The 26,769-nt window shown below is 38.7% G+C and overlaps 1 protein-coding gene across 4 annotated transcripts in view; it reads left to right on the top strand.

Moving 5' to 3' along the window:
• ALG9 (ALG9 alpha-1,2-mannosyltransferase) overlaps positions 1–26,769 on the top strand; it is a 95,417-nt gene that overhangs the window by 49,070 nt on the left and 19,578 nt on the right. For all 4 annotated transcript variants that reach the window (XM_008527250.2, XM_070624856.1, XM_070624853.1 and 1 more), the window contains one exon: positions 22,861–22,991. In XM_008527250.2, coding sequence (XP_008525472.1) covers positions 22,861–22,991 — 131 coding nt within the window. The remainder of the gene's footprint in view (positions 1–22,860; positions 22,992–26,769) is intronic.

Here is a 26,769-nt window from a genome sequence, read left to right as displayed (position 1 = left end):
ATCAAGCCATACTGTGGTGGCATCCTACTTATAAAAAAGAGAGGAAGATTGGCCCAGATGTTAGCTCAGGGACAATCTTCCTCACCAAAAAAAAAAAAAAAAAAGTTATCCTCTCATGATAAAGGTAGTGTACATTCATTTTATAAAATAATGAAAGCTATTGATAAGAAAAAAAATCATCTATAGTCTCATTACCCAGATATTAAACCACTGTTACCATTTTGGTGGGTTTTTTCTTTCAGTTTTTTCCCTTGCATACACACACACACACACACACACACACACACACGTACATAAATGAAAATTTCAATTATTTTTAAAAATTTAATGTTGTAGTTCTTCAAGAAATGGTGCCAGGATCATGATTCTAATGGCCAAATAACATTGCCCAACATATAGAAGCACATACGATACTACACTTAGGTTTATTACTTCTGGTATCAGTCCTGGTTTTAAGTCTGGGTTCATTCAAGAAGTAAAAATATTTATGTTCTCTATCTTTCCTGAGCATGCTAAATAGCAGCGTTATTTTTATCTGCCCTTTGGCTCTGAGTGACAGGTTTGAGCCAACCCTTGGCTTCAGTGCTAAGTGGTTCAGTCTGTCTCCTGTTTCTAGTCTGCATGGAAGCTAGGGAACATGCGTGGCTTCCTTTATTTCACTATCTTCCTTTACCTCAGAGTTCATCAAGAATTAGGAGTGTTTTGTAAAGGCTCTGTGGTTTCTACTACACTGTGGGAACTGTATTGCAGAAGTAATATTTTTTTGCTGCGTATTCTTTCATTTAGGTATTGAGTAGCTGTTGAACATCCCATTATTGAACAGGTGGCATTTTTACAGTGGTACATGCCAAGAGTTTCTGCCAGAATCAAGGTCTGAATTTAGAAGATACATTCAGTGTCTCCTCTTTATTTCTTGACAAATCCAAATTTTTGTTCACTAGTTGAAGGTGAATGATATTCTTCTGACTCCAAATCTGGTGTCTGATTTGGAAGCTACCTAGTCAGTGAGTAGTTTGGAGTGAAAAACATCTGTTCAGGAGGGAGTTTTCATATAAAGACTTTTCTCTAACTTTGACTTCATGCTTAAGCAGACTTGCAGGAAGTTTGTCCATGTGTTATCTTTGAAAAAATAAAACTGTTCATTGTTTAATTTTTCCCAAACAGTAATACAGTCAGCTCTTCTATAACATGCTGTAAAATTGCTAAAAATCATTGTGTGGTAAGAACCACAAGGCTTATGGGAAAAATGGAGTTAGGGACACAAATACTCAAAAACTTTGTCAGTGACCTGTAAAAGAAGAGATTAGAACCTAATGAAAATGGCAGCACAGTTTTACGTATGTTAAATGGCTCAAAGTACATAAATACTACAATAATACGGGAGTTTACCTTGAAAAGACCTGAAGTTTGCATGTGAAAGTGGCACTGGAAGGGTTAGAATGTGTGAAGTAGTGAAAGGGTTATCTGAAATAAGACAAAAAATTACAATACTAAATATGGATGAGTGGAGCTCATCACAGGCAGTGAACTGAAGAAGCTAGGAGATATTTGAGTATGTGCTTGTACACACTTTTTATATTCCTACACTGGTTAGTTTAGCTGAGTGCAGTTTTCTGGATTCACCTAGTGTTTTTTTTGTGGATTAAATGACACATAAGCAAACACAAAAATTGAATTATGCTCACATTGTTCCCTAATATCTCAGTTGTGTTGGAACAATTTTGCATTTTTGAAACAAGTGTTATAATAGAATCTGCTAAAAATTTAAGTGAAGGCTGTTCCAAATGCTTCTTTAAAATTAGTTCCATAGTATTCATTGTGTAGGCATTTAGAAAGGAAGTGATGTTTCCATGATCTTCAGTGATTGAATGACCAAAAATTTTTACCTGTGAGTTTACATTTTTACAGTGCAGTAAATTTTTATTTGTGAATTTAAAGATTCAGTTGACAAATATGTATTTAGCAAGTATGGGAGACTATAAAACAATAAGACAGTCTGTGCCTCTGGATGACAACTACTTTTTAAAATTTAAATAGGGTATTTATAAAAGAAGAAATGAAAAGCTAGAAAAATGCTTGAAATCTTTCCCTATCAAATGTTTCTCCTAAGGGCTGGCCTGGTGGCGCAGTGGTTAAGTTCGCACGTTCCGCTTCTCGGTGGCCCAGGGTTCGCTGGTTCAAATCCCAGGTGCGGACATGGCACTGCGTGGCAAAAGCCATGCTGTGGTAGGTGTCCCGAGTATAAAGCAGAGGAAGATGGGCATGGATGTTAGCTCACGGCCAGCCTTCCTCAGCAAAAAGAGGAGGATTGGCAGTAGTTAGCTCAGGGCTAATCTTCCTCAAAAAAAAAAAAAAGTTTCTCCTAGGCCCCAGTGTTCCTATTTCAAAAACGGGAAATATCATAGGAGAATATTGATGCCTGGCAAAATGATGTAGTGGCAAGAGCACTGGGCTAGGAGTTAGGAGAGCCTGTGATTCTTTTCTGGAATTGAATGAAGTGTATTTTCTTCTTAGATGACTTTGTGAGTTTCCAGGGACCTTGAAATAGCTTTGCATCTCTTTCCAATTTTCTGTAACTACACCTGAAATCCAGTTGCAATTTGAACTTATCCTATTACCTGTTTTCTAATCAAATATTTTATGTTGGCGCATCTTGTTTTGAGTCCTGATTCCTGGGCCGTCGGACGTAATGGCCAGAGATGGAAGTCAACATACTGTTTCTGCCCCAAAGGAAATGAGTATCTGTTAGGGGCGCACTGTGCTGTGTCATGCAACCTGAGTGTGATGCTGACGTTTGAGAGTTGAGAAGATGTCACTGCAGACTCCAACTCTGGCAGAATCTGTTATAGCTGATGAAGAAAAGCTGTGAGAATATTAATTATTACCCAGCTCCCTTAGCTCATTCCTCCCCCAACAGAATGCACACCTTTTATTATTGATGTCTTGACCTCTGTCTCAGGCCTTTTCTTTTAGAGTGTGTGTTTTTGTTTATATCTGAGGTGGTATTAAATTGTCATGCTTAACATGCATTAATTAATGAGATGTAAACAATGTGATACTGATTATCAATAAATTAGTTTGAATTCTCCCCGCCCCCCTTTTTTCCTTTTGGTTTAGAGGTCCTGATTTGTTCTCCAAAGCTTCTAGTGGGTTGTTAGAAACTGAAAGAAGTCACATTTCTTTCAAATGAGTCTTAAATGCGTGTATTTTACAAAATTTTAAACTAAAGCATATTTTTAGCTTCGACATCTGGTTGATATGTAGCCTGTGACTAATGAAATGAAACACATTTTTGTTTCATGATCATGTGTTAATGTCACCCTACAATTTTGTTATTTTTGATATAAGAAAGAATGATTAAATCTGAAGAAACAAAAAAATGAGCTCTTTGGTTACACTTTAAGGCAGATTTAAATCCAGTCTTTTGATTTTTGAATTGTAGATGATGTGGTAATGGAGTGTGGCATCAGATTTTGCAGTGTGAGATATTGACAAAATTGAGAGAAGAAACTATTCTTTCTGATTCTCTTAGACCTAAGGGGCAGTAGTCACTTGGTGTTACCAGGGATTCAGACTGAGAAATCTCCAACTAAAAATAGCCACAGAAAAACAGTATATATAGCATGATCCAGATTTTGTAAGGAAAAATCTGTATCTGCAGAAGAAAAGGTCTGGGACATATACTAACAGGTTGATGGTGATTTTTGGGGGGTTGTGAGACTACAGATGATTTTTTTAAATGCATTTAAAAAATATTTTTATGATAAATCGTGTTTTACTTTCATCATTAAAAAAATAACCATAATAGGGGCCATAAATATCAAATCTTTAAAACTGCCAAGAAGATCTCTCGTCTGCTTTACAAACATCACTCAGCAAGCTGTCAGTTGACCTTGGGCTTCCTGTCCTTGAGCACAAGAAGAACCTTCAACTCAAAATTGGGACATAGATTTTCTGTTAAGTAATTTTTGCCTTTTTCGCATTTTGGCCTCTTAGTTCAGTCATTTCAATTATTATGTCTAAGACTACTTTTGCTGCTCTTTCTGCAAACTAGATCTAGATTGCTTTAGACAAATAAGACTGTGAAGCAATATGTTAATCTCTTCCAGGCAGGAGAGGAGTTAAAGAGTTAAATGAAAATTTAAATAAAATTAAATAATTTTCCTCTTGTTGGGGTTCATACAGAAAGCCATGTCCATCCAGTAAGTGTCCCAGAGACTACCTGTTGGCAGGGACATTCCCAGCAGTCCTGGATCATTGGCTTAAAAAGACAATGATATATAAATCTTATCATCATGGTAACATTAATCTCTGATCTTTTGGCATCTTTTTCATTCTTAATCATTTTGAATTGTTTCTCATTCGGTTCCTTCCTTGATTCATTCATCCACCCATTTATTTAACTTTTCTTTGTCCCTGACTATGTGCTGAAAATACAAAAGTGACAAAAAGCATAGTCTCCTGTCATTTAAGAAAAGTCCTATCAAGAAAAAAAGAAAAAAATTATGAGGAAAAGAAGGAATTGGGAGAAACAGAAACAATGTAGGAATCAGTGTTCCCTGATAGATTAAAAGAAAAGTTTGGGAACCATAAAACAATGTGCTTTGAAAAGAGAACAATCAGAAAATAGAAGCACCTAGAAATTGAAAATAAGATAATGGAGATTTTAAAAATCAGTAGAATGATTAGAGGATAAAGTTGGAGAAATCTTCCATACTGTAATTATATAAAAGCAAAACAAACAGAGAGAAAATAGGAAAAGGAATAAAGATGAGAGGATCCAGCATCTAGCTATTAGGAAATCCAGAAAGAGAGAACAAATGAAAGGGAGAAGAGGAAATTGCCAACGAAATAATGTGAGAAAATTCCCCAGAACTGAAGAACATCCCTTTTCAGATTGAAGGAGCCCATAAAGTGTACCTCAAATGATGAATGAGAAATGATTCGTAATAAGATGTATCAAGTACCAAAAGAAGTTAAGTGTATATTATTATTTGATAATTGAAAAATCAAAAGCCAGCAGGAGAAAAGCTGGAAGGATTGTGAGCAGTTGGTGCTGGGAAGCGGGATCAGGGAATAAGGAGGGTACTGCTGTTTTTCATAAGCTTCTTGTACTGCGTAAGTTTGGAACTATGCACATATCTTATTTTGATAAACCTAAAGATGAATTTAGAAAAGGACATAAATCTTGCACTCAGAGTCTAGAGGAGAGGCAGTTCTAAAATATTATTCAACAATGTGATGAGTGCCATAATATGCTGTGGGAGCACAGAGAAAATAGGAAGGACTCTCCCTAATTCTCTTTTTAGGGACATTTTCACATAAGAAGTGGCATAGGAGCTAGGTCTTGGAGGATAGTTGAGAGTTCTCATGAGACAGATTAACAGGAGAAAAACCAACGAAAGTTTAATAACATGTACACGTGGGAGAAACCCAGGAAAACAGAGTAACTTGCCAAGATGGCCGAAGCCTTCACTTTACCACCCTCAGCTAAAGACGAAAGAAAATGTTGGGGATGGGAAGAGTCAGGGACTCAAAGAGAAGGGAGGCAATTCACACGGAGGTGAAAAGGAGCAAACATTTGGAAAACTAGAGTTTGTCCACACAGAAACAGAAGAACACAGAGGGGAGTCCAACAAATGGGATTTTCTAGGTTCCTTCCTGTCTACCACCCAGTTCATGTTATGCTAAGGTGATAGCTCCACTTCCTGAGACAGGTTTTTTCATCTGAATTCTTTTAGGCAGTTAAGGGAGAGGTAACAAGAAAAACTTTGAGTCTTGTTTCTTAAAAATAATCAGTTTAAAATAATCCTCATGTTAAAGAGACACATTTTGAGTGGCAAATTTTGTTCCCCTTCAGTATACTCTGTGATTTTCACATGATGACAAAATCGGCTATTGACACATTTCTCAGTATGTACTCCGCCTGTTAAGCAACGCATGATTGTATATATATATATTAGAAAGAGAGAGTGATTTGTTTAGGATGGACTCACATAATTGTGGAAGCTGGTAAGTCTGAAATCTGCAGGATAGGTTGGCAGGCTGAAGACCCAGGGAAGAACTGATGTTGCAGCTCAAGTCGGGAGGCAGAATTCTATCTTCTTTGGAGAACCTCAGTCTTTTTCTCTTAAGGTCTTCAACTGATTGAGTGAGGCGCACCCACAGTATGTAGGGTAATCTGCTTCACGCAGAGTCGACTAATATAAATGTTAATCTCATCTGAAAAATAACTTCATTGCAACATCTAGTCTAGTGTTTGACCAAATATTTGGGTATTGTGGCCTAGCTAAGTTGACACATAAAATTAATTGTCACTGCTAGAGTAGAGTGGTTATTGTCTGAAAGTATTGTTCCTGGGGTCCTGAGGTTCCTAGTTGGTCTGCCTTCTTTTCTCTACCTTTTGGAGTTGTCTTATGTTTGTTTCATAGACAACATCCAGGGTTTTTATCTAGACTTAGCAAGAGGAATATAGAAAATGCCTGCTCTTGCTTTTTATTTGCTGCCTTCTTTTAACATATCAGATTAAATGCTTCATTTATATTTGAGGCCATAGGGTTTTATTTCTAAGCCTCTTCTCTGTTTTCTTCTGTAAATTATTTAGTTCTTCCTTTTGTGTGGTTTTTTTTAAAATATCACATCTTTTTGACTAGAGTGTCTGATTTTATGATTTTATCTGGGTGTTTTTTTCTCCGCTTTCAGATTTTAGTTTAAAATTTTCTTCATTTAGTTGGAAGTATTTCTAAGCATATTCACTGTGGTCTTGGTGAGATACATTCTGACCTTTGCCAGGAACTCATTAGTGTATAAGCTGTAATCCAGAAAAACAGTGCTGTGATTTGACTCCATTGTTTATATTCTGCTGTTCACTTTCTTTATCTTTCTCTTCCCAAGTCCCAATCTTTAACTTGAAAAAAATTGAAAATACCATCTCTTTGCTTCAGAGACCTTCAGTATCCTACCTATGATTTCAGAGTCACTTGAGATACAGTCTGGCTTTCTGTCATTTGTTTCTAATGTGAATTGGCAAACCTTAGTGTTTGGCAGGTTTGTGGCTTAGCTGGTTCCCTATCAAGTTTGATATATTGCAGGAAGATGGAATACTTTTCTGTTAGCTGTGTTATGTCTATTTTCACATAGATGCTTCTGAACTCCCCAGTCAGGGTGATTTATGGAAACTCTAATTCAAAGCCTGGGAACCACAGCCTGCCTATTTGACCCAGCCTGTCTGTCTGGCTCACTTATACCTGTGAGTCTTTATAAAGGTATTTTGCTATTCCTGTCATGCCACTCTTTTTTACTACCTTCCCTCCAACAAGTCTGCCAAACCACTTTTCAGGCTGCGGATCTTGTTTTCTGCAGGAGTTCCTTGCAGATTGAGCAAAGGAGAGCTGCTGATATTTCTTTTTATTTTATAATTATGACACAATTTTCCCATGGCCATTTACCCTGCCCAGTCCCCCAATAATTATGTACTATTAATTTCCCTTTTAAAAAATCTACTTAGTCTTTTAAAAAATCCACTTACTCTTAGCACATATAGTATCACAAACTCTTAATTATCTGTATTAGTAGAAGAAATAGTACATAAATAGCCCCTAGCTGAATATATTTTGGTATTAACAGTTTAATATGAGACTATTTTAGGAATTCACAGAATTTCAGATAAACTAACAAAGTTACCCATTGAAACAACTTAAGAATCACCAGAAAATTGGTCACCTTTCCTAGTCCACTTCCCCTACCTAGCTTTTCCCAACATTTCAAGTAGGGAACAAGTCATATAATTTCATAGGTTGATGCAAATATTAACCTGGGTAGAGCTTCATCTATTGAATTTATACCCTTTTGGATGGGTGATGAAAATGACTGAAAGATTTGAGTTTAAAAAGTCATTCCCTCTTCATGGGTCACAAAATATATACTAGGAACTGATGATAATGTCAATTGACTCATTAAGCAGAGAAAATTATAATAGCAGAAGACTTTGTGAGCATGTTTTGCCAATTCTGGATAATTAAAAATTAATTTTCTGTTGCTTTTTATTTATGCTTTGTCATAATTGCTTTATTCTATTGGCTGAATAATATTTAAAACTTATTCATCTGGGGGCCAGCCCCGTGGCCAAGTGGTTAAGTTTGCACACTCTGCTTTGGTTGTCCAGGATTTCGCTGGGTTCGAATCCTAGGCACGGACATGGCATTGCTCGTCAAGCCATGCTGAGGCAGCGTCCCACGTTCCGCCACTAGAAGGACCCACAACTAAAAATACACAACTATGTACCAGGGGGCTTTGGGAGAAAAAGGGAAAAAAAAATCTAAACTTTATTCGTCTGTTGTTGTCCATCCCAGTAAGCTCTTAAAGGGCAGGTATCTATGTGTGTGTTTGTCTTCCTCTGATCCTCTTTTATTTTTTTATTTTATTTTATTTTATTTTATTTTATTTTATTTTTTTGGGGGGAAGACTAGCTGTGAACTAACATCCGTACCCACCTTCCTCTACTTTATATGTGGGACGCCTGCCACAGCATGGCTTAACAAGTGGTACCATGTCCATACCTGGGATCCAAACCAGCGAACCCTGGGCCACTGAAGCGGAACATGCAAACTTAACCGCTGTGCCACCGGGCCGGCCCCTGGTCCTCCTTTAAATTATAATGACAATATAAAAACCTTAAAGAAAAAATTGAAATTTTTGACAAAAATGGTATATAATTTTTTGTATACAGGGCTTAACTTAACTCTAAAGTAGAAATTCTCTGAAAGTTGTGTGATTTATTTTTCTTTTGTTTCCAATTTGGTGCTTAATAGGCTTTTCTAAATGATGGTAGTGATAGTGACTTTAGTCACTAATGAATTTCATTCTATGTTATAGATGTATTCTTAAAATACTTTATGTAAACTATTTTAAAAATCAAATTTACAAAAGAAACCCTAAATTTGCTGTTGTAAAACAAAAGAAATTAAGCAATCTCCCATGATTTCTCAGTTTTCTAAATATGCCTTTTGTATAAAGTAGTAGGTTTGTTTATATTGAGATATATTTTTGAGACCTAAGACATATGTAGCTTGGGCTTCATTCAGTGACATTACCACCGTCCTGAGTGTTCACCCCCATGCACTGATTTCACAAGGAAGGCAAATATTTTCTGTTCATTTGACGTTTTTGATCAATTGGTAGTGGCTTACTGGAGCCCCAGGTTGAAAGCATGATGAGATTGTATCTAGGCTCAGTGAAAGAGTGCTACAGTTGATTAGTGATGTCTAACATGAGCGATGGGAAGGGAAATACTGTCTGAGTTTTCTGTATGTGTCATCAACCAACTTCAGCCTGGATCTGTGTGGTTATTCTAGGCTATGTAGGTAAGACATGTGACCTATTCCCAAATCATGAGTTTTATATTGAAAAAGCACTTGGAATTGAAGAAGCTCTGTAAAAATTTAACGTTTTTCAGGCATGCAAGCCCACAAAATTCCCCTAAGCCTTTCCATATTTAACAGTGTCAGAATAACAATGATAATATCTTAGTTTTTAAATAGCTCCTTGACATCAGCAAATTCAGAGAACCGAATGATCTTATTTTGCCTTTGCCATTCCTGACAAATATGTATCTTCAACTATGTTTAGTGCTACAAGTAAGACAGACTTTCTCATTGCTCCATTCTTGGCAATATAAAAAGCAGATCCTGTGTATTTATCACCTGCAGTGCAGGGAGGTCTTTCAATATGAAAATATATCTAACTATGAGCAGCAGTAGTTTTGAGAAGAGTAGAATCAGCAATGTGGAGTATATTTAATACAGTTGTGATGAAATTATTTTCTCTCCAATAATCATTTCTTAGAGTTAAGAGGGAGTTTACTAGTTTGCAAAGAGATGGTAAAACCTCTGAGGCTAGGTTAAGTGACTCCCCTAAATCACAAAGCTACAGCTTGGATTAGAGGCAGAGTGTTTGGAGGTCCCATTTCTTGACGCAAATGGTAACATTAGATAGGCTTAAATAAGAGCGCTTACAGACTGAGAAAGACAAACACCATATGATTTCACTCATGTGTGGAAGATAAACACACACACGGACAAAGGAAACAGTTCAGTGGTTACCAGAGGAAGGGGGCTGAGGGGTGGGCACAGGGGTAAAGGGGAGCGCTTACATGGTGATGGACAAGAAATAATGTACAACTGAAATTCACAATGATGTAAACTAGTATGAACTCAAAAAAAAAAGAGCACTTAGTTGGGGGCAGGGGGTTCAGAGCATTATTCTGCTTTTCTGTTGGTGTCATTTCAGAGAGCTGTTTCAAACACTTGTTTGTTTTATGGGTCTTGCTGATATAGTCCACATCCAAATATAGTCGGATATATATACCATAGGATTTCTTTTTATATTTATGATAAAAAATTGTGGCTAAAATGGAGTCAAAATATATCTTCTCGGAGAAATTCTTTACATGCAGAAAGTTCTCCAGGCTTTCAGGATCTTGTGTGTGAATTGAGAACAAGCAAGGACTATCCATGTGGAATTTTGGGTTATTCTTAAATGTGATTCTTCTGTTCGTTTTCTGGGCTCTTTGGGTTCTCTAATCCCCTTCCCAAAAGCAAGAAGAGTGCTCTCATAGATCTCAAGGGAGTTGTATATTCTTGTCACAGTAGTAGGATCCAGGAATAATTGTTTAAATTGATTTCTCTAGTCAACTCCTATACTTTAATTTTTCATTCTATAAAATATCCAAGTCAGTCAAATCTTGTTACAGTGAATTGTCTGGCCTTACTCAAGATTAGTAGTCAGTTCACTGGAGCTTGAAGTCATTTTGCCATTTAGAGATTTTTTTAGTAGATTTATTACTGTGTTATTTGATCTTTTTTTTTTTTTAAAGATTGGCACCTGAGCTAACAACTGTTGACAATGTTCTTTTTTTTTTTTCCTCTTCTCCCCAAAGCCCCCCTCCCCAGTACATAGTTGTATATTCTAGTTATGAGTGCCTCTGGTTGTGCTATGTGGGACGCCGCCTTAGCATAGCCTGATGAGTGGTGCCACATTTGTGCCTGGGATCTGAACCAGCGAAACCCTAGGCCACCAAAGTAGAGTGCACGAACTTAACCACTCGGCCTCGGGCCAGCCCCCGATTTGGTCTTTATTGTATGATATTTTAGAGGAAATAGATTGTCCTCCCAGGACTAGAAGCTAAGGGAAGATATTCTTGGCACTCACAGATAGCCGGTCTTAGTTTTAATTAAATTAAATTAATTAATTAATTTTTTTTAAAGATTGGCACCTGAGCCAACAACTGTTGCCAATCTTCTTTTTTTTTCCCTGCCTTTTTCTCCCCAAGCCTCCCTAGTACATAGTTGTATATTTTAGTTGTGGATCCTTCTAGTTGTGGCATGTGGGATGCCGCCTCAACATGGCCTAATGAGCGGTACCATGTCCGTGCCCAGGATCCGAAGCCTGGGCCACCGAAGCGGAGCACGTGAACTTAACCTCTCGGCCACGGGGCCGGCCCCATGGTCTTAGTTTTTAACACTTGGTGTTTGAAATTGTCCAGCATCTTGGTGCAGCTGGTGACCATTCTTTCCTTCAGTAAATACTTTTTGACTGCCTTCTGTGTGCCAGTACTGTCCCAGCGCCAGGGATACAGTGCTGATCAAGATGGACTCAGTCCCTGCCTTCGCAGAGCTTAGAATGCTCAGCTCTAAGTAGTCCTGGGCCTTACTACAGTTGCTCACAGAGGGATATGAGGACACCTAATGAATCAAAATTTATTACGTGTTTTGGAAAGAAAGAAGACATTCTGAATACTTCTTAAAAGTTAAGTAGTAAATTCATAGCATATGTCAGCCGCTGTTGTTTGATAGCCTCAGTTATGACCAAGTTTTACTTAGCTGTGGGCAAAGTGCCTACACAGTTTTTTCAGCTTCAATCCTCCCACTTGCCTTGGAGGTTAAAGGACAATTGATTTTGATTGATCTTTCACATTATCCCCTTAAACTCTTAGAGGATTCTTTACTGCATTTGTCTACCAGATCATTTTCAGTGACATTTGAGAAATAAGATCTGTCTTGTATATGGAGATGGTTTCTCTGTGATGTGCCGTGAACTTCACACTGGCCCTTGCCAGAGATCTCTATTTTTACAGCTATGTGCGTCATTGTCATTTCCAGCTGATAGATGCCTGAATGCAAGTTCACATCCTTCCTGTCTGAGGACTTGTGGGAGTTGGCTCCGGCAAGAGGATAGACAGCAGAGAAGGTCACTGAGAAAAGGCGGTTGGAGTATTAGTTCTTTCCTTGTCCCCACATGGCATTCTAAAGAGTGGTAAATCTATTGTTTGGTACAACTGTTGAGCCCCTTCCTGTTGTTACTTTTTCTCAGTCTTCAGCCTCCTTACGGTTTTCTGTGGCTTTCGGAATCCGCTCTCCCCGGGTTTCACAGCTGCATATTTCTTTGATGCTTCTCCTACAAGTTCTCTAGTGGTTCCTTCCGTCCCTTGCTTCTTCCACCTTCTTTTGCCCAGTCCTGTAGGCATCCTCCCAAGCTTTATCTATGGTCTTCTGCTTCTCTCTATTTCTTTCTTCTCTCCCTTTTTCTACCTTTTCTCCTTTTCCTCCCTCCTCTTATTTTCATGCGTTCTTGTGTACATTTGTTAAATAGCATTTACTTAGCAGCTACTGTGTGCTTTGTACTTTGCTAGGTTTTTGGAGTGCATGACTGAATGAGACAGACACAGCTGCAGCTTCCATAGAATTTACCAATTTCTCAATTAATTCATAAATTATACTTGTGAAATGTTTTAATGAAGAAGTACTGGTTGTTATGAGAGCATGTAATTTGGGGACCTGTCCTAGTTTAAGTGGACAGTGAAGTCTTTCCTAAGGAAACCATTTCTGGCTGAAATCTGAAGGATGAGTAGGAATTTAAGAGGTGGAAGCAAGGAGGGTTCCAGGCAGTAGGAACAGAGAACAACTCTCTCTCAGTATCCCAGTCACATGGGCCTCCTTAGTTACTTGAATACGTCATGCTTCTTCCCACCTCAGTCGGGGTAAAGCGCAAGTTACCGTCCTCTTTCAGTCTCACCCAAACTGATTCTTCACTGCAACCCTCTGCTTTCCCCAGTTCACTGGATTAGATATGTTGGTGTCATTGATTTCCTTTGATATAGACCTGAGATTTGCCCTTGTTTCTTTCTTTATTCCCACTGCAATAGAACTTTAAAACTTCATCACTTCACTACTGGATACTCTGTTAGTGACTGGAGTCATTGCTTCCAGCTTTTCCTCCAGCCTTTCCTTGTCCCTCCCTGCCCAGCATAGCCACTGTGGACGTCTCTTTCTGAGACCCATTTGTTAATCATATCAATCGTTGGCTGAAAACCTAGAGTAGATTCCTGATGCACAAAAGCCAGATTCTCCTAATTTCAGTCCTTTCATTATCCGTCCTTAGACCATGTCTCGCTAGTTTTGTTTCTCAACACTCAGCTCTTGGGACAAGCAGATATTCCTCCTGTTTTCCCTGTAAACCGTGCTCGTCTCTCCCTTTTTTCCTCCGTTCTCTGACTTTTACCACCATCTCCATGAAATCTTTTCAACTACTGTAGCCCCCTGTGATTTCTTCCTCTCTGAACTCAGATTGCTCTTATAATACTTTGTATTTCATATGTGCTAATATCCTTTCCTGAGATAAGTTATAAGTTTAATAACAGAGACATGTCTTTGAATTTTATATACCCTAGTTTAGGATTCACCAAATAATAAAGGCTTTGATGATGCCCGGAAGATTCATTTTGATATCATTTAGTGGATACTGCTAATTCATTGCTTTTGAGGACTGTACGTAGTCAATATGTAACCCTTCTGTCCTACATGTTAGGCGTAAATTGAATTGACAGTAGACGTCAATCTAGGTTGAAAACAAGAACAATTCATTTTAATGGGCTCTAATGCTCTAGAGTTCTTTTCTATCAGTCAAGTTCTCACATTCACAGAGTTAGTCAAGGATTCCTTCTAATATTACAGGTATTTGTGTAGTCCTTTATACCTTACATGCTTTATTTAAATGAGTCATCTCATTTAATCCTCACTACAACTCTTTGAGGTAGATGGTATTATCCTTATTTTACAGAAGAATAAATTGAGCTATAAAAAACTTAAATGCGTATGAGTCACTCAGCTGGTTGATGGTGGAGCCCAGACCTGAATCTAGGTCTCTGACTTAGAACTCTTCTTCTAATTTTTTAAATAAAATTTTTTTCCCAGATTTACTGAGATATAATTGGCAAATAACATTGTATATGTTTAAGGTATACAATGTGATGATTTGATATATGTATATATTGTGAAATTATTACCACAATGAGGTTAGTTAACACATTGGTTACCTCACGTAGTTACCATTTTTTTGTGGTAAGAACATTTAAGATCTACTGTCTGAGATTTCAAGTATACAACACTGTATTGCTAACTTTAGTCACCATGCTGTACATTAGATCCCTAAAACTTAGTCATCTTATAACTGAAATTTGTACCTTTTCACCAACATCTCTCCATTTCCCATAGCCCCTGGTAACCATCATTCTGCTCTGTTTGGTTCCACCTGTAAGTAAGATCATACACTATTTATCTTTTTCATTATGACTTATTTCACTTAGTATAATTCCCTCAGGGTTCATCCATGTTGTCGCAGATAGCAGGGTTTCCTTCTTTTTTATGGCTGAATAATATTCCACTGTGTGTGGGGGTGTGTGTGTGTGTAGTGAATACATACCACATTTCATCTGTTGATGAACTCTTAGGTTGTTTCCATGTCTTGGCTATTGTGAATAATGTTGCAATGAACATGGGGGTGCAGATATCTCTTCAAGGTAGTGATTTCGTTTCCTTCAGATATATACCTAGAAGTGGGATTGCTGGATCATATTGTAGTTCTATTCTTAATTTTTGAGGAGTGTCCCTACTGTTTTTCATAATGCTATACCAATTTACATTCTTGTCAACAGTGCACAAGGGTTCTCTTTTTTCTACATCCTTACCAACATTTGTTATTGCTTGTCCTTTGGATAATAGTAATTCTAACAGGTGTGAGGTGATAGCTCATTGTGGTTTTGATTTGTGTTTCCCTAGTGATTAGTGATATTGAGCACCTTTTCATGTACCTCTTGACTATTTGTATGTCTTCTTTGGAAAAGTGTCTGTTCAGGTCCTTTGCCCATTTTTAAATCAGATCATTTGTTTTTTTGCTGTTGAGTTTGTTTTCCTGATATATTTTGGGTATTGATCCCTTATCAGATTTATGATTTGCAAATATTTTTCCCCATTTCATAGGCTGTCTTTTTATTTTGTTGATTGTTATGGCTTCTTTTCTAATTACCTTATTTCTTCTCTAGTAGAGAACCACCCCTTGATCATACCTAAACATTTTCTGCTGGAGGCTTTTGTCCTTGTGTGTTTTAGTTGTTCAGTAACTGCTTCCACAAAAAAAGAATTCTTTATTGAGCTGCCTCCCAGGAAGGATGAAAAGAAGTTACATTTTTTTAATGGATTAATATCTCAATTAATATGATTTTTGCCGTGATATCTTTCTAAAAACTTTACTTTAAATGGAATTTGCATGTGTGGTGTAATGAGTGGAGCCTAAAGCTAACTGGTGTAGTTGGGTATTAATTAGTTACTACCCACATCTCTGGTAGACCATGTAGTCAACACCAAATCCAGATAATCAGACCTGTAGTATGCCCGGCCGGAAAAGGCCATGCTGTGGTCAAGTATTGAAGTGTCATACTGAGAGCTCCCTCACTGAAGGAGGTCTAGGCATGAGACCATGAAAGTCTCTGCCCCTTGCTGGTTCTGTTTGATTACAGAGGCCTGACACTAGCAAATCTTTTAAAGACTTATTTCATGTTTTTAAAATCCTTGGGAGCTACAGAGTGGGTGTTCAGACCAGAAAGGCTGCTTCCTGAAGTGTTTATGCAAAGGATCATTTTTAGAGAGTTATGTGGAATGGAATTGGGTCTGACGTCAATTCTCAGTGTGCTGTCTCTCCCCTGGAGGAATAGCCCATATGTAGAGACAGATGTGAGACTGAAGTCTTTTTACATATAAATAATGCTGGGAGAGAATGAGAATGTTACTGTGAGTTAGAGGTTGGGGAAGAACAGAGTTTACTGTGAGCCAGAGATGATCAAGTTGTTCTTATATGCACTTTTTAAAACTTTTGTTTGCGTATAACTCATAAGTCTAAATGTGCACAAAACATAAGTGTACAGTAAATTAATAATAATAGAGCAGGTACCTGTGTAACCCTCACCCAGGTCAAATACTAGAACATTGCCAGCACCCAGAATCTCCCCCAGCAATTCCTTTTAATTTTTTGAGGAAGATTAGCCCTGAGCCAACATCTACCGCCAATCCTCCTCTTTTTGCTGAGGAAGATTGGCCCTGAGCTAACATCCGTGCCCATCTTCGTCCTTTATTTTATATGTGGGACGCCTGCCACAGCATGGCTTGATAGGTGGTGCATAGATCCACGCCGGGGATCCGAACCCTCGGGCTGCCAAAGCAGAGTGCACAAATTTAACCACTACGCCACTGAACCAGCCCCATCCCAGCAATTCCTTTTGATCACTACCCACTCCTCCCATCAGAGGGAGTCTCCTCACTTATATGGTAATAATTTCCTTGCTTTTCTCTTTAGATTTACCAATTTCGTATGCATTCCTAAATAATAGGTTAGTTTTGCCTGTTTTTGAACTTCATATACATGAAATCATACTGCAATTTTTGTGTGTCTTGATCTTTTCACTCAACATTTTGTTTGTAATAATCACACATGTTGCTGCATGTAGCTGTAGTTTGTTCTCTTTTGTTACTGTATAGTATTTCATTGTATGAGTGTACCACAACTTATTATTTTACTGTTAATGGATGTTTGGTTGTTTCCAACCTGGGCCAACTGCAAATAATGCCATTTTGAACATTCTTGAACTTGTCTTTTGGTGCATGTGTTTCTCTTGGATATACATTAGTTTGAGCCATGTGAAATTACCATTTTTGTGTATAAACAGTCAAATATTAATGATTTCATATGGTTCAATCTAATACCTAGGAGTAGAATTCTTGAATTGTAGGAAATGCGTATGTTTATTTTTAGCAGATTCTGTCAAACAGTGTTCTGAAAGTCTTGTACCAACTTAAACTCCTGCCAGCAATGTATAAGAGTAGTTCCTCATTCTGGCCAACGCTAGGTATTATAATTTTTCATCATGGCTTTGATTTGCGTTTCCTTGGTTACTGATGAGGTTGAGCACTTTTTCATTAGTTTTTGGCAGTTTAGATTTCTTCTTATGAAGTACCTATTCAAGTCATTTGCCCATTTTTCTATTGGATGGTCTTTGTCTTATTGATTAGCAGGTGTTCTTTATATATTCTAGATATGAATCCTTGATTGTTAAATGTGCACATATATCTTCTCCCATTATGTGGCTCATCTCTTCCCTCTCTCAGTGGTATCTTTGATGAATAGATATTCCTAATTTTAATGTAGTCAAATTCATCCATCATTTCTGTTACAGTTAATGCTTTTTATATTGTGTCTAAAAAGACTTTTACCATAAAACCTTGAAGATATTCTCCCATATTATCTTCCTAGAGGTTTATTATTTTGTTTTTCACATTTCATTCTGTAATCCATCTGAAGTTGATTTTTATGTATGGAGTGAGGTTGAGGTCCAATTTCATTTTTCCCCCAGAGGATATCCAGTTGTCCCAGCACCAGTTAGTGAAGAGACCGTCCTCTCCCCACTGCTCTGAGGTGTCATTTCTGTCATAAATCAGGGTCCATATGTGCCTGCCTCTGTTCTTGGTTCTGTTCTCTTCACTGGTCTATTGATCTGCTCCTGCACTGGTACCTCATTGTCTTAATTACTTTAACTTTATAGTAAATAAACCCCCACCTTCCTTGCTCTTCTTTTCTAAGAGTGCCTTGGCTTCTGCATTTCCATATATGTTTTAGAATTACCTTGTCAAATTTCACAAAAAAAGTCTATTGGAATTTTTATTGAGATTTCATTTAAACTATCAATCAGTTTATTTAGAATTTACGTCTTTATAATAGTGAGCCTTTAATCTAGGAATAAAGTTTATCTCTCCATTTAATAGGGTAAACTTTAGGGGCTGGCCCTGTGGCTGAGTGGTTAAGTTCACGCGCTCCGCTTCGGCAGCTCAGGGTTTCACTGGTTCGGATCCTGGGCACGGACATGGCACCGCTCATTAGGCCAAGCTGAGGTGGTGTCCCACATGCCACAACTAGCAGGACCCACAACTAAAAAAATATACAACTATATACTGGGGGGATTTGGGCAGGAAAAAAGGAAGATTGGCAACAGTTGTTAGCTCAGGTGCCAATCTTTAAAAAAAAAACTAATAAGGTATACTTTATTCTCTATCAAAAAATTTTGAAATAAAATTCATCATTTCAAAGATTTGTTTATTGTGATAAATTTTACCATTTTAACCATTTTCAGGTATACAGTGCGAGGCATTAAGTATATTCACACTGTTGTGCAACCATTACCACTCTCTATCTCCAGAACTTTTTTATCATCCCAAACTGAAACTCAGTACCCGTTAAACAAACATTTTGTTTATTCATTCATCCACTGATGGACAGTTGGGGTGTTTCCACCCTTTGTCTATTGTGAATAATGCTGCTATGAATATCTGGATACAAATATTTATTTTGAGTCCTTGCTTTCAGTTCTTTGGGACCTATAACTAGAAATAGAGTTCCTGAATCTTATGGCAACCAATGATTTTAAAGTGTACTATTCAGTGGCTTTTAGTACATTCATAATGTTCTACAACCAACATCACCATGTAATTTCAAAACATTTTCTTCACTCCCCCCAAAAAACCCATACCCATTAAGCAGTCACTCCCTCAATTCTGAGCAACCACTAATCTGCTTTCTGTCTCAATGGATTTGCCTATTCTGGACATTTCATATAAATGGAATCACACAATATTTGGTCTTTTGTGTCTAGCTTCTTTCACTTAGCATAATATTTGTAAGGCTCATCTGTGTTATAGTTTGTGTCCTTTTTAAGACTGAATGGGCCAGCCCCGTAGCATAGTGGTTAGGTTTGGTGTGCTCTGCTTGGGTGGCCCAGGTTTGCAGGTTGGGTTCCCAGGCACGGACCTACACCACTTGTCAGCTGTGCTGTGGTGGCAATCCACATGTTAAGTGGAGGAAGATTGGCACAGATCTTAGCTCAGGGCTAATCTTCCTCAAGCAAAAAAAAAATAAAAAGAGGGGAGATTGGCAACAGATGTAAGCTCGGGGCTAATCTTCCTCAGCAAAAAATCAAAATAAAAAAATAATATTCCATTGCCTGTATATACATTTTAATTATATGAATATACCACATTATAAATTCATCAGTTGATAGAATTTGTCGATAAAATTGTATCTTTTTTTATAGAGGACTTTCCCATATTTTGTTAGATTTATTTCAAGGCACTCATTTTCAAGTCCTTGTAAATAATATTTTTATAATATAATTTGAAAATACATAATTAAAAAATATAATAATATTGTATATTGTTTACTGCTGTTATACAGGCATATATCACATTGATTTTACATCCTATAAGTCTAAAGTTTGATAAACTCTCTTAATTCCAAAAATGTATTGGTTGATTCTTTTGGACTTTATATATACCAGTCATGTCATTGAGATAAATGAGTTTTGTTTCTTTCTATTTCATCTGAAGTTTTTTTCTTTCTTTTATCTTTCCCTGCTGACTAGAACCTCTAGTACAGTGTTGAGTAGAGTAATGATAACAAGCGGCCTTGACGTATTCCTGATCCCACAGGAGAAGCTTTCGACTCTTCACCATTAAATATGAGATTTGCCATAGATCTATTCATGTTTCAAATGCTCTTTATCTTAGCTGAAACCTAGCATTCTAGGAGGACTCTTCTTTTTTTTTAAGAATTGGCACCTGAGCTAACATCTGTTGCCAATCTTTTTCTTTTTTTCCTTCTTCTTCTTCCTTCTAAAGCCCCCCAGTACATAGTTGTATATTCTAGTTCTGAGTGCCTCTGGTTGTGGCTTGTGGGACGCCACCTCAGCATGATGTGATGAGCGGTGCCATGTCTGTGCCCAGGATCTGAACCAGCGAAACCCTGGGCCACTGAAGCGGAGTGCACAAACTTAACCACTCAGCCACAGGCTTGCCCCTCTTTTTTGGTTTCAATTTTTAAGAAGCATTTAGATGAGCTCCTGAGAGCACTTTGCCTCTATTTCAGTCATTTTTGACAGTCTTAATATATGACTTCTTTTGTGTGTATGTGAGGAAGAGTGACCTTGTGCTAACATCTGTTGCCAGTCTTCCTCTGTTTTATGTGGGATGCCACTATAGTGTGTCTTGAGGAGCAGTGTTAGGTCCATACCCAGGATCCGAACCTGTGAACCCCGGGCTGCCCAAGCTGAGTGTGTGAACTTAACCACTACGCCACCGGGCCAGCCCCAAGATATGACTTTTGAAGTCGTACTGACCTGGGTCAAAATATGGCTCTGCTGGATACTCACATGACTTTGCTTAGAACTGTAAATCCATTTTGGGCAAGAACTGTGTCTTATTTATTGGATTCTGTATCATTAGCTCTAACTTAATGCCTGGTACATTGTGGGGGTTTAATATATGTATCTTGAAAAAAAATGAAGTTATTGAGTTTGTCTGAGCCTTGACTTCCTCATTTATAAAATAGAGATTAATAATCCCTTATAGGCCTTGATATAATGATTTTTAAAGTGGTTATGTGACATAGTTGACCTGTAAGAAACAGTGAAAAATAATAGTTTCCTCCCTTGAGATTTACTTTTCTTTAGCTGACTACATTAGTGATTAAGATGCTTAAGGGACCCAATTTCCAATGGCTGGGGGTTCCCCACAGTAGCAACAATTCTCAGACACCAGCTGGGTGTCCTACAGTTCAACTAAATTCTGACACTATCTACCCAGAGATGGCATCATATTCCACTGGTTAAGGGCTCAATCCTACAAGACTGCACCCCTTGTCCCTGTACTCCAGATGCCAATCACAAGCGCAGGTTGTTACCTGGGCTTCTGACCAACTGGCTACTGATTGGAGGTTCCCATGACCTCCTCCTTGGATTTCAGGTGCCAATCACAAGTCCAGGTTGCTACCTGTACTTCTGACCAACTGGTTATAAATCAGAGGTTCCCACGACCCCCTTCTGGGTTCAGGTAATTTGCTAGAGCAGCTCACAGAACTCAGAGAAACGTTTTACTTATTAGATTACTAGTTTATTATAAAAGGGTTTAACTCAGGAACAGCTAGATGGAAGAAATGTTTAGGGCAAGGTATGGGGAAAGTGTTTGGATCTTCCATACCCTCTCGCAGCTGCGCCACTCTCCCCGAATCTCCACATGTTCACCAACCTGGAAGCTCTCTGAACCTCGTCCTTGTGGACTTTTATGGAGGCTTCATTACCGAGGCACAATTGATGAAATCATTGGCCATTGGTGATTGAAGTCAGTCTCCAGCCCCTCTCCCCTCCCCGCCGAAGTGGGGAGTGGGACTGAGAGTTCCATCCCCCTAATCCCACAGTTCTCCTGGCAACCAGCCTCCAGCTTTCCAGAAGTCACCTCATTAACATAAATGCGGTTGTGTTGAAAGGAGCTTGTTATGAATACCAAGACACCCCTTTCACCTTTATGGCTTTGAAGAGTTTTTAGGAACTGAGGACAAGAGACCAAATATTATAACAAAAACTGCTCTCATTGCTCCTATGCTTAGGAAATTACAAGGGTTTTGGGAGCTGTGAGCCAAGAACAGTGGAGCAAGACTAAAATATATATGTTTATTATAAATCACAATATCACAGTGATGTTTTCTGTCTTTGAGTTTTTATTTAACTTCACAGAAACTTGTGTGTTGTCTTTTTTTCTGTTTGTTTTAAAAAAAGTTAAAACTTTAAAATTAAAAAGGCTTAAACATTTTCCCTGTGGCTGTTAAATATTCTGATAGCTTCGAGATGAGAAGAAGAATGTAATTATATTTTGAAATGAACTATTTAACAAGAGAATTATCCTACAGATTTTGTGGCTTGTTCCATCGGATTAATCAGTTTTGTGAGAAGCACAGTACCACCGTGGTTTTAAATGAATTGTGTTAAAATTCTCTTATGAGCATCTGTGATGCTCTGGTGTATCCATGTTGTGAGCAACTAAATGACTATAGTTTTGCTAATAGTTACTGTTTATTTTTCATAATCTTTTCCACTTCTGCAGTTTCGATATCTCAGTTTCACTGATCTTTTCCTGCAGGGACAGTTTCCATGTCTCTGTCAGTTCTGTTGAATTTTTGAAGGAGATGATATGCATATTCTGGACCATTTGCGAGGTGTCGCGTAACCTCACATGACTCTGTCAGCAGAGACAGGGCTTCCTCACGCATTAGCATTTGTGTTTAGTCATGCCCTTTCAATCTCTGGAGTAAGAGGCGATGCATTAGAAGGGAGCAATAGTGAGAAGATAGTTTTTTGAATAGGTTGTGGACTCATGCTAGCTTCAGAAGTGTCTGTGAGGCTAGATGGACTTAATACCCAAGCTAGAGTCAGAACTCCCAAAGCTTACGTATATATTTGGCTGGATGAGTGCGTGCCCTCCCCCACACCCCCGGAAGCCTTATCAAAGTGGAGAGAGCAAAGAGCAACATTATCTGAGGACTTGGATGTTTGTGCTTCTAAAACCCTATGGGAATTCTTAGGATTGCAATTGATATTCCTTACCCTGAAAGAACCTTTGAAATTATTGATGAAAGTTTGGTCTTACTCTATTGCAGATTGACATCAGTAAATGCCATTATTTAGTGGATTTGGACACCATGAGAGAAACACCCCGGGAGCCGAAATATTCATCCAATAGAGAAGAGTGGATCAGCTTGGCCTACAGACCATTCCTTGATGCTTCTAGGTATGTGACTTTAATTCTAGGAGATGTAGTAGGACTAGTAAGGGTGAAAATTGGAATCTAGGATTGAATGACTTCCAGTCCTGGGCTGACTTTAGTAGCCATCATTTTATTTTTGTGTTTGGGCCCAAACACATCTGTTCTTATCCAGTTTCCTGCGAAATCTAAGAGTGTTCTCTTTTTCTAGGCACCAGAATGCAAAGTATCGTTGACCTTAAACAAATAGCCAGTTATTTCTCCAGCAAAAATGGGCTTATTCAAGATCAGCAAAGAATTGCAATTAGATATCTACAGCCATTGTGAGCCACGTGCTAGCCCTGAGCAGCAAGGGGAGGAGAAAAATGCTTTATAGAGGGGAAGAGGAAGTTGGGAGCACTATTGTAAACAGAGTCTGTTGGACGCGACGGGTAGTTTGAAGTGTAGTGGCTTTTCATTAGCTGAGTTGTGACAGTCTCTGATGGTTGAGCTTCTTGCCGGTCAGGAAGAGGAAGTCCTTCTTCTTCCTGTTGGGCTCTGCTATTGCCATAGGGCCTGGGAGCGCCCCCTTTTGGCCTTCCAGCTCCATTTTAATGAGGTTTCTGTTTATTAATTTCCACAGTTTATTTTGGTATCATCCAAATAAACGAATCTAAGTAAAAACAGATCCACTGAAGAAAACACAAATAAGTGTTTGAAATTGATTATTTTTGGCAACTAACTTCAGCTATCTTAATTAAGAGTATTCTAACATTGTTAGGAAGATTGACAGTGTCCTTTAAAGAACTAGGAGTTCATATCCATTATTTTTGGGCTTGAGCCTCAGTCAGGGATGAGGCAGGCCTTACTCGATCTTAAAGAGAGAAACCAACTAGACCAGGGCTTGACTGGCACTTTAGAAAGGTCTCAGAATTAAGGATAAGAGAGGAGTCAGGATGTTCAGATAAAGCAGTAAGGGGTGAGTTGGAGGGGTCAGGTTGTCTTTGGGCACAAGTCCAGGTAAACAGACAGTCGAAGTTAAGGAGGTCCAGGGAGGCCTGGCAGGCAGAGCCCAGGATCCAAGAGGTCAGACAGAAAGCGAAAGGTAGAATACCAGGTCTTGAGAGGCAGGTCTGGGACTCAGAAACAGGGAAGAAAACATTTTCAGTAGTAAGGAGTAGTCAGAAGCTGCTGATAAATCAAGTAAGGAGAAGCATAACAACTGTCCATTGGATGTGGCAGCTGATAAAAGCAATTTTGGTGGAGTGGGGCAGGGTAGAAGGACTTGAGAGATTAGAGGGGTCAGAGCAAAAATAGTAAGACAAAAATTGGAAAGGGCAAATATAGACAAGTCTTTTGAAGAGTTTTGCTATAAAGAGAAGCAGAGAAATAGGACTATAGCTGGTGGTGGGTGCAGGGAAATGATGACTAGAGAAGATTTTTGTCCTTTAAAAAAATTATTTTTATTGTGGTAGCATATATATATAACATAAAATTTTCCATTTTAACCATTTCAAGTGTACAATTCTGTGGCATTCATTACATTTACAATGTTGTGCAACCATTACCATTATCTTTTTTATAAATTGACGTATAATTGACATATAACATTGTATAAGCTTACGGTGTACAACATGTTGGTTTGATACACTTACATATTGCAATATGATTACTACAGTAGTATTAGCTAAAACCATTATCATGTGACAGATATACATTTCTTTTTTGTGTTGAGAATACCATTATCTATTTCCAAAACTTTTTTTATCACCCCAAACTATTCCACTTTTATTTTTTTAAGATGAGGGAAATAACAGTCATGTTTGTATATTGTTTTTTTGGGTTTTTTAAAAAGATTTTATTTTTCCTTTTTCTCCCCAAAGCCTCCTGGTACATAGTTGTGTAGTTTTAGTTGTGGGGCCTTCTAGCTGTGGCATGTGGGACGCTGCCTCAGCATGGCTTAATGAGTGGTGCCATGTCCGCGCCCAGGATCTGAAGCAACAAAACCCTGGGCTGCCGAAGCGGAACACATGAATTTAACCACTAGGCCATGGGGTTGCCCCCACCCCATTGTGTTTATTCCTTCACCAGTTGATGACATCTGGGTCACTTCCACTTTTTGGCTATTATGAATAATGGTGCTATGAACATTCAAGTTCAGTCTTTGTGTGCAGGGTTGGGTTTTAGCCAAGAAAGTTCAAAGTGTCGAGGGAGTTGAGGGTTTATGCAGGGAAGTGATACAATGATTGATCATGGCCTTCAGTTGGGTAAGGAGGAAGAGGGCAGGGCATCGAGGGAGTGGAAGACCGTGAAAGGTTGTAGGATCATAGATTGATATTCGATACATTGTCAGAATTGGAATAGTAATAGGAGAGAGCTTGAAAGAGAAGCAGCAGTGATGGTATGAAGTTCTCTACATCACACATGTTCTTTGGTGCCTGGTTTGTTATTTGATGACTAAGTACTTGGGCTAGGTCTCTATTGTGCCTTCATTTTTGAGTTGAGAAAACTGTGACAACATGAGATCTGGGCCTGGAAGGATCTCTAGCTCTGAAGGGAGAGCAGATCCCAAACAACCTTCCTGTTAACAAAGGGAAGGTTAGTGGGTCACACTTACTCACCAGAAGCACATTGGTCACAGAACAAACTCTGTTTATAGCAAATGGAGCAAGGAAGTATTTTTGAGGTGACTTCTTTTTTCCTTTTGGTTTTGAAGGGTTAAAATGAGAAAGGTTTGTCATCTTCCCATTTCCCCTTTTGGTAGCTCACTAGCACAGCAGCTGGTACACATAAACTGTGAGCCTTTGGGACAAGACAAAGTGACACTTGTGCAGTTTTCCCTGGAGAATTCGAATCTTTTGAGGGAAGAGCATAAGGTGTTGGTCACCTTCCCACCTGCCTTCTGGTGAGCACAGTGACTTGGGGTGATCATACAGCCACACTAGTGATGTGGCTGAATTTCCTCCTCCAGGCCCCTCTGTGTTCAGCACTGTCCTCAGCTAGCAGGAGCAGGTGACACATTGGGAGACCATGAAATATGAGTGCCTTTCCCAGAGATGCTACATGCTGTTCCCCACTGAATATCCTGCTTCCCTAACAAGGTAGATTTTAAGGGCAGAAATAAAGCATAAGTGGCTCCATTTGAAAAAGTTTATTGAACATCTTCTACATCTAAGACTTTAGACTGTGGGCAGACAATACCACTGCCTTTGGGAGTTTCCAGTATCTCTGGGGAGATGCACCATAGTTCAGAGAAGTGCTGTTAGAGCATAGGAGGAAGGCATTAATTCCAAAACAGCTAGGGTGAGAGGGACCAAGGAAGGTTCCCAGAGGAGGTGACATCTGAAGATTGCATTGGTGATAGTATGGGAGGTGGACTGAAAGGAGGCAGAGTTGGAGGCATAGAAACAAGTTAGGAGGCTATTCTGGTTGACTAGATGGAAGGTCATGCGGGACTGAACTCACCTGCAAAGGAGGGATAGGCTGAAGAGACGTGTTGTTTCAGAGAAAGATCAGGACAAATTTTAGATCCCAAAACCCACGACTTTCCTCAATGGCCCGTATCAAGCTTTTGAAAATTGCCTTTGCTATATGAGAAGTGTAATCCTAGTTATTGTTGTGGATTGCTTTCTCTTGCTGGGCTGGTCCCTGACCAGAAGCTTTTGCAAGTTGAGTGTAACTTGCTAGGGAGAGCCGACCCGAAGCTTCCTTCCTGGTGTGTCCTGTTTCTCCTGTTGGTCCCTGCTGCTGCTTTACGTCCTGTTCGCCCAATGAGCACACTTCTGGTGCAGGTAGAGGAAGGAGAAGTTTATTGGGGAATGCCTTC

This window comes from Equus przewalskii, chromosome 6, assembly GCF_037783145.1.
Source record: "Equus przewalskii isolate Varuska chromosome 6, EquPr2, whole genome shotgun sequence".
Classification (NCBI taxonomy): Eukaryota; Metazoa; Chordata; class Mammalia; order Perissodactyla; family Equidae; genus Equus; species Equus przewalskii.
The sequence above is the reverse complement of the archived record's forward strand: the minus strand, read 5'-3'. Positions and strand labels throughout refer to the sequence as shown.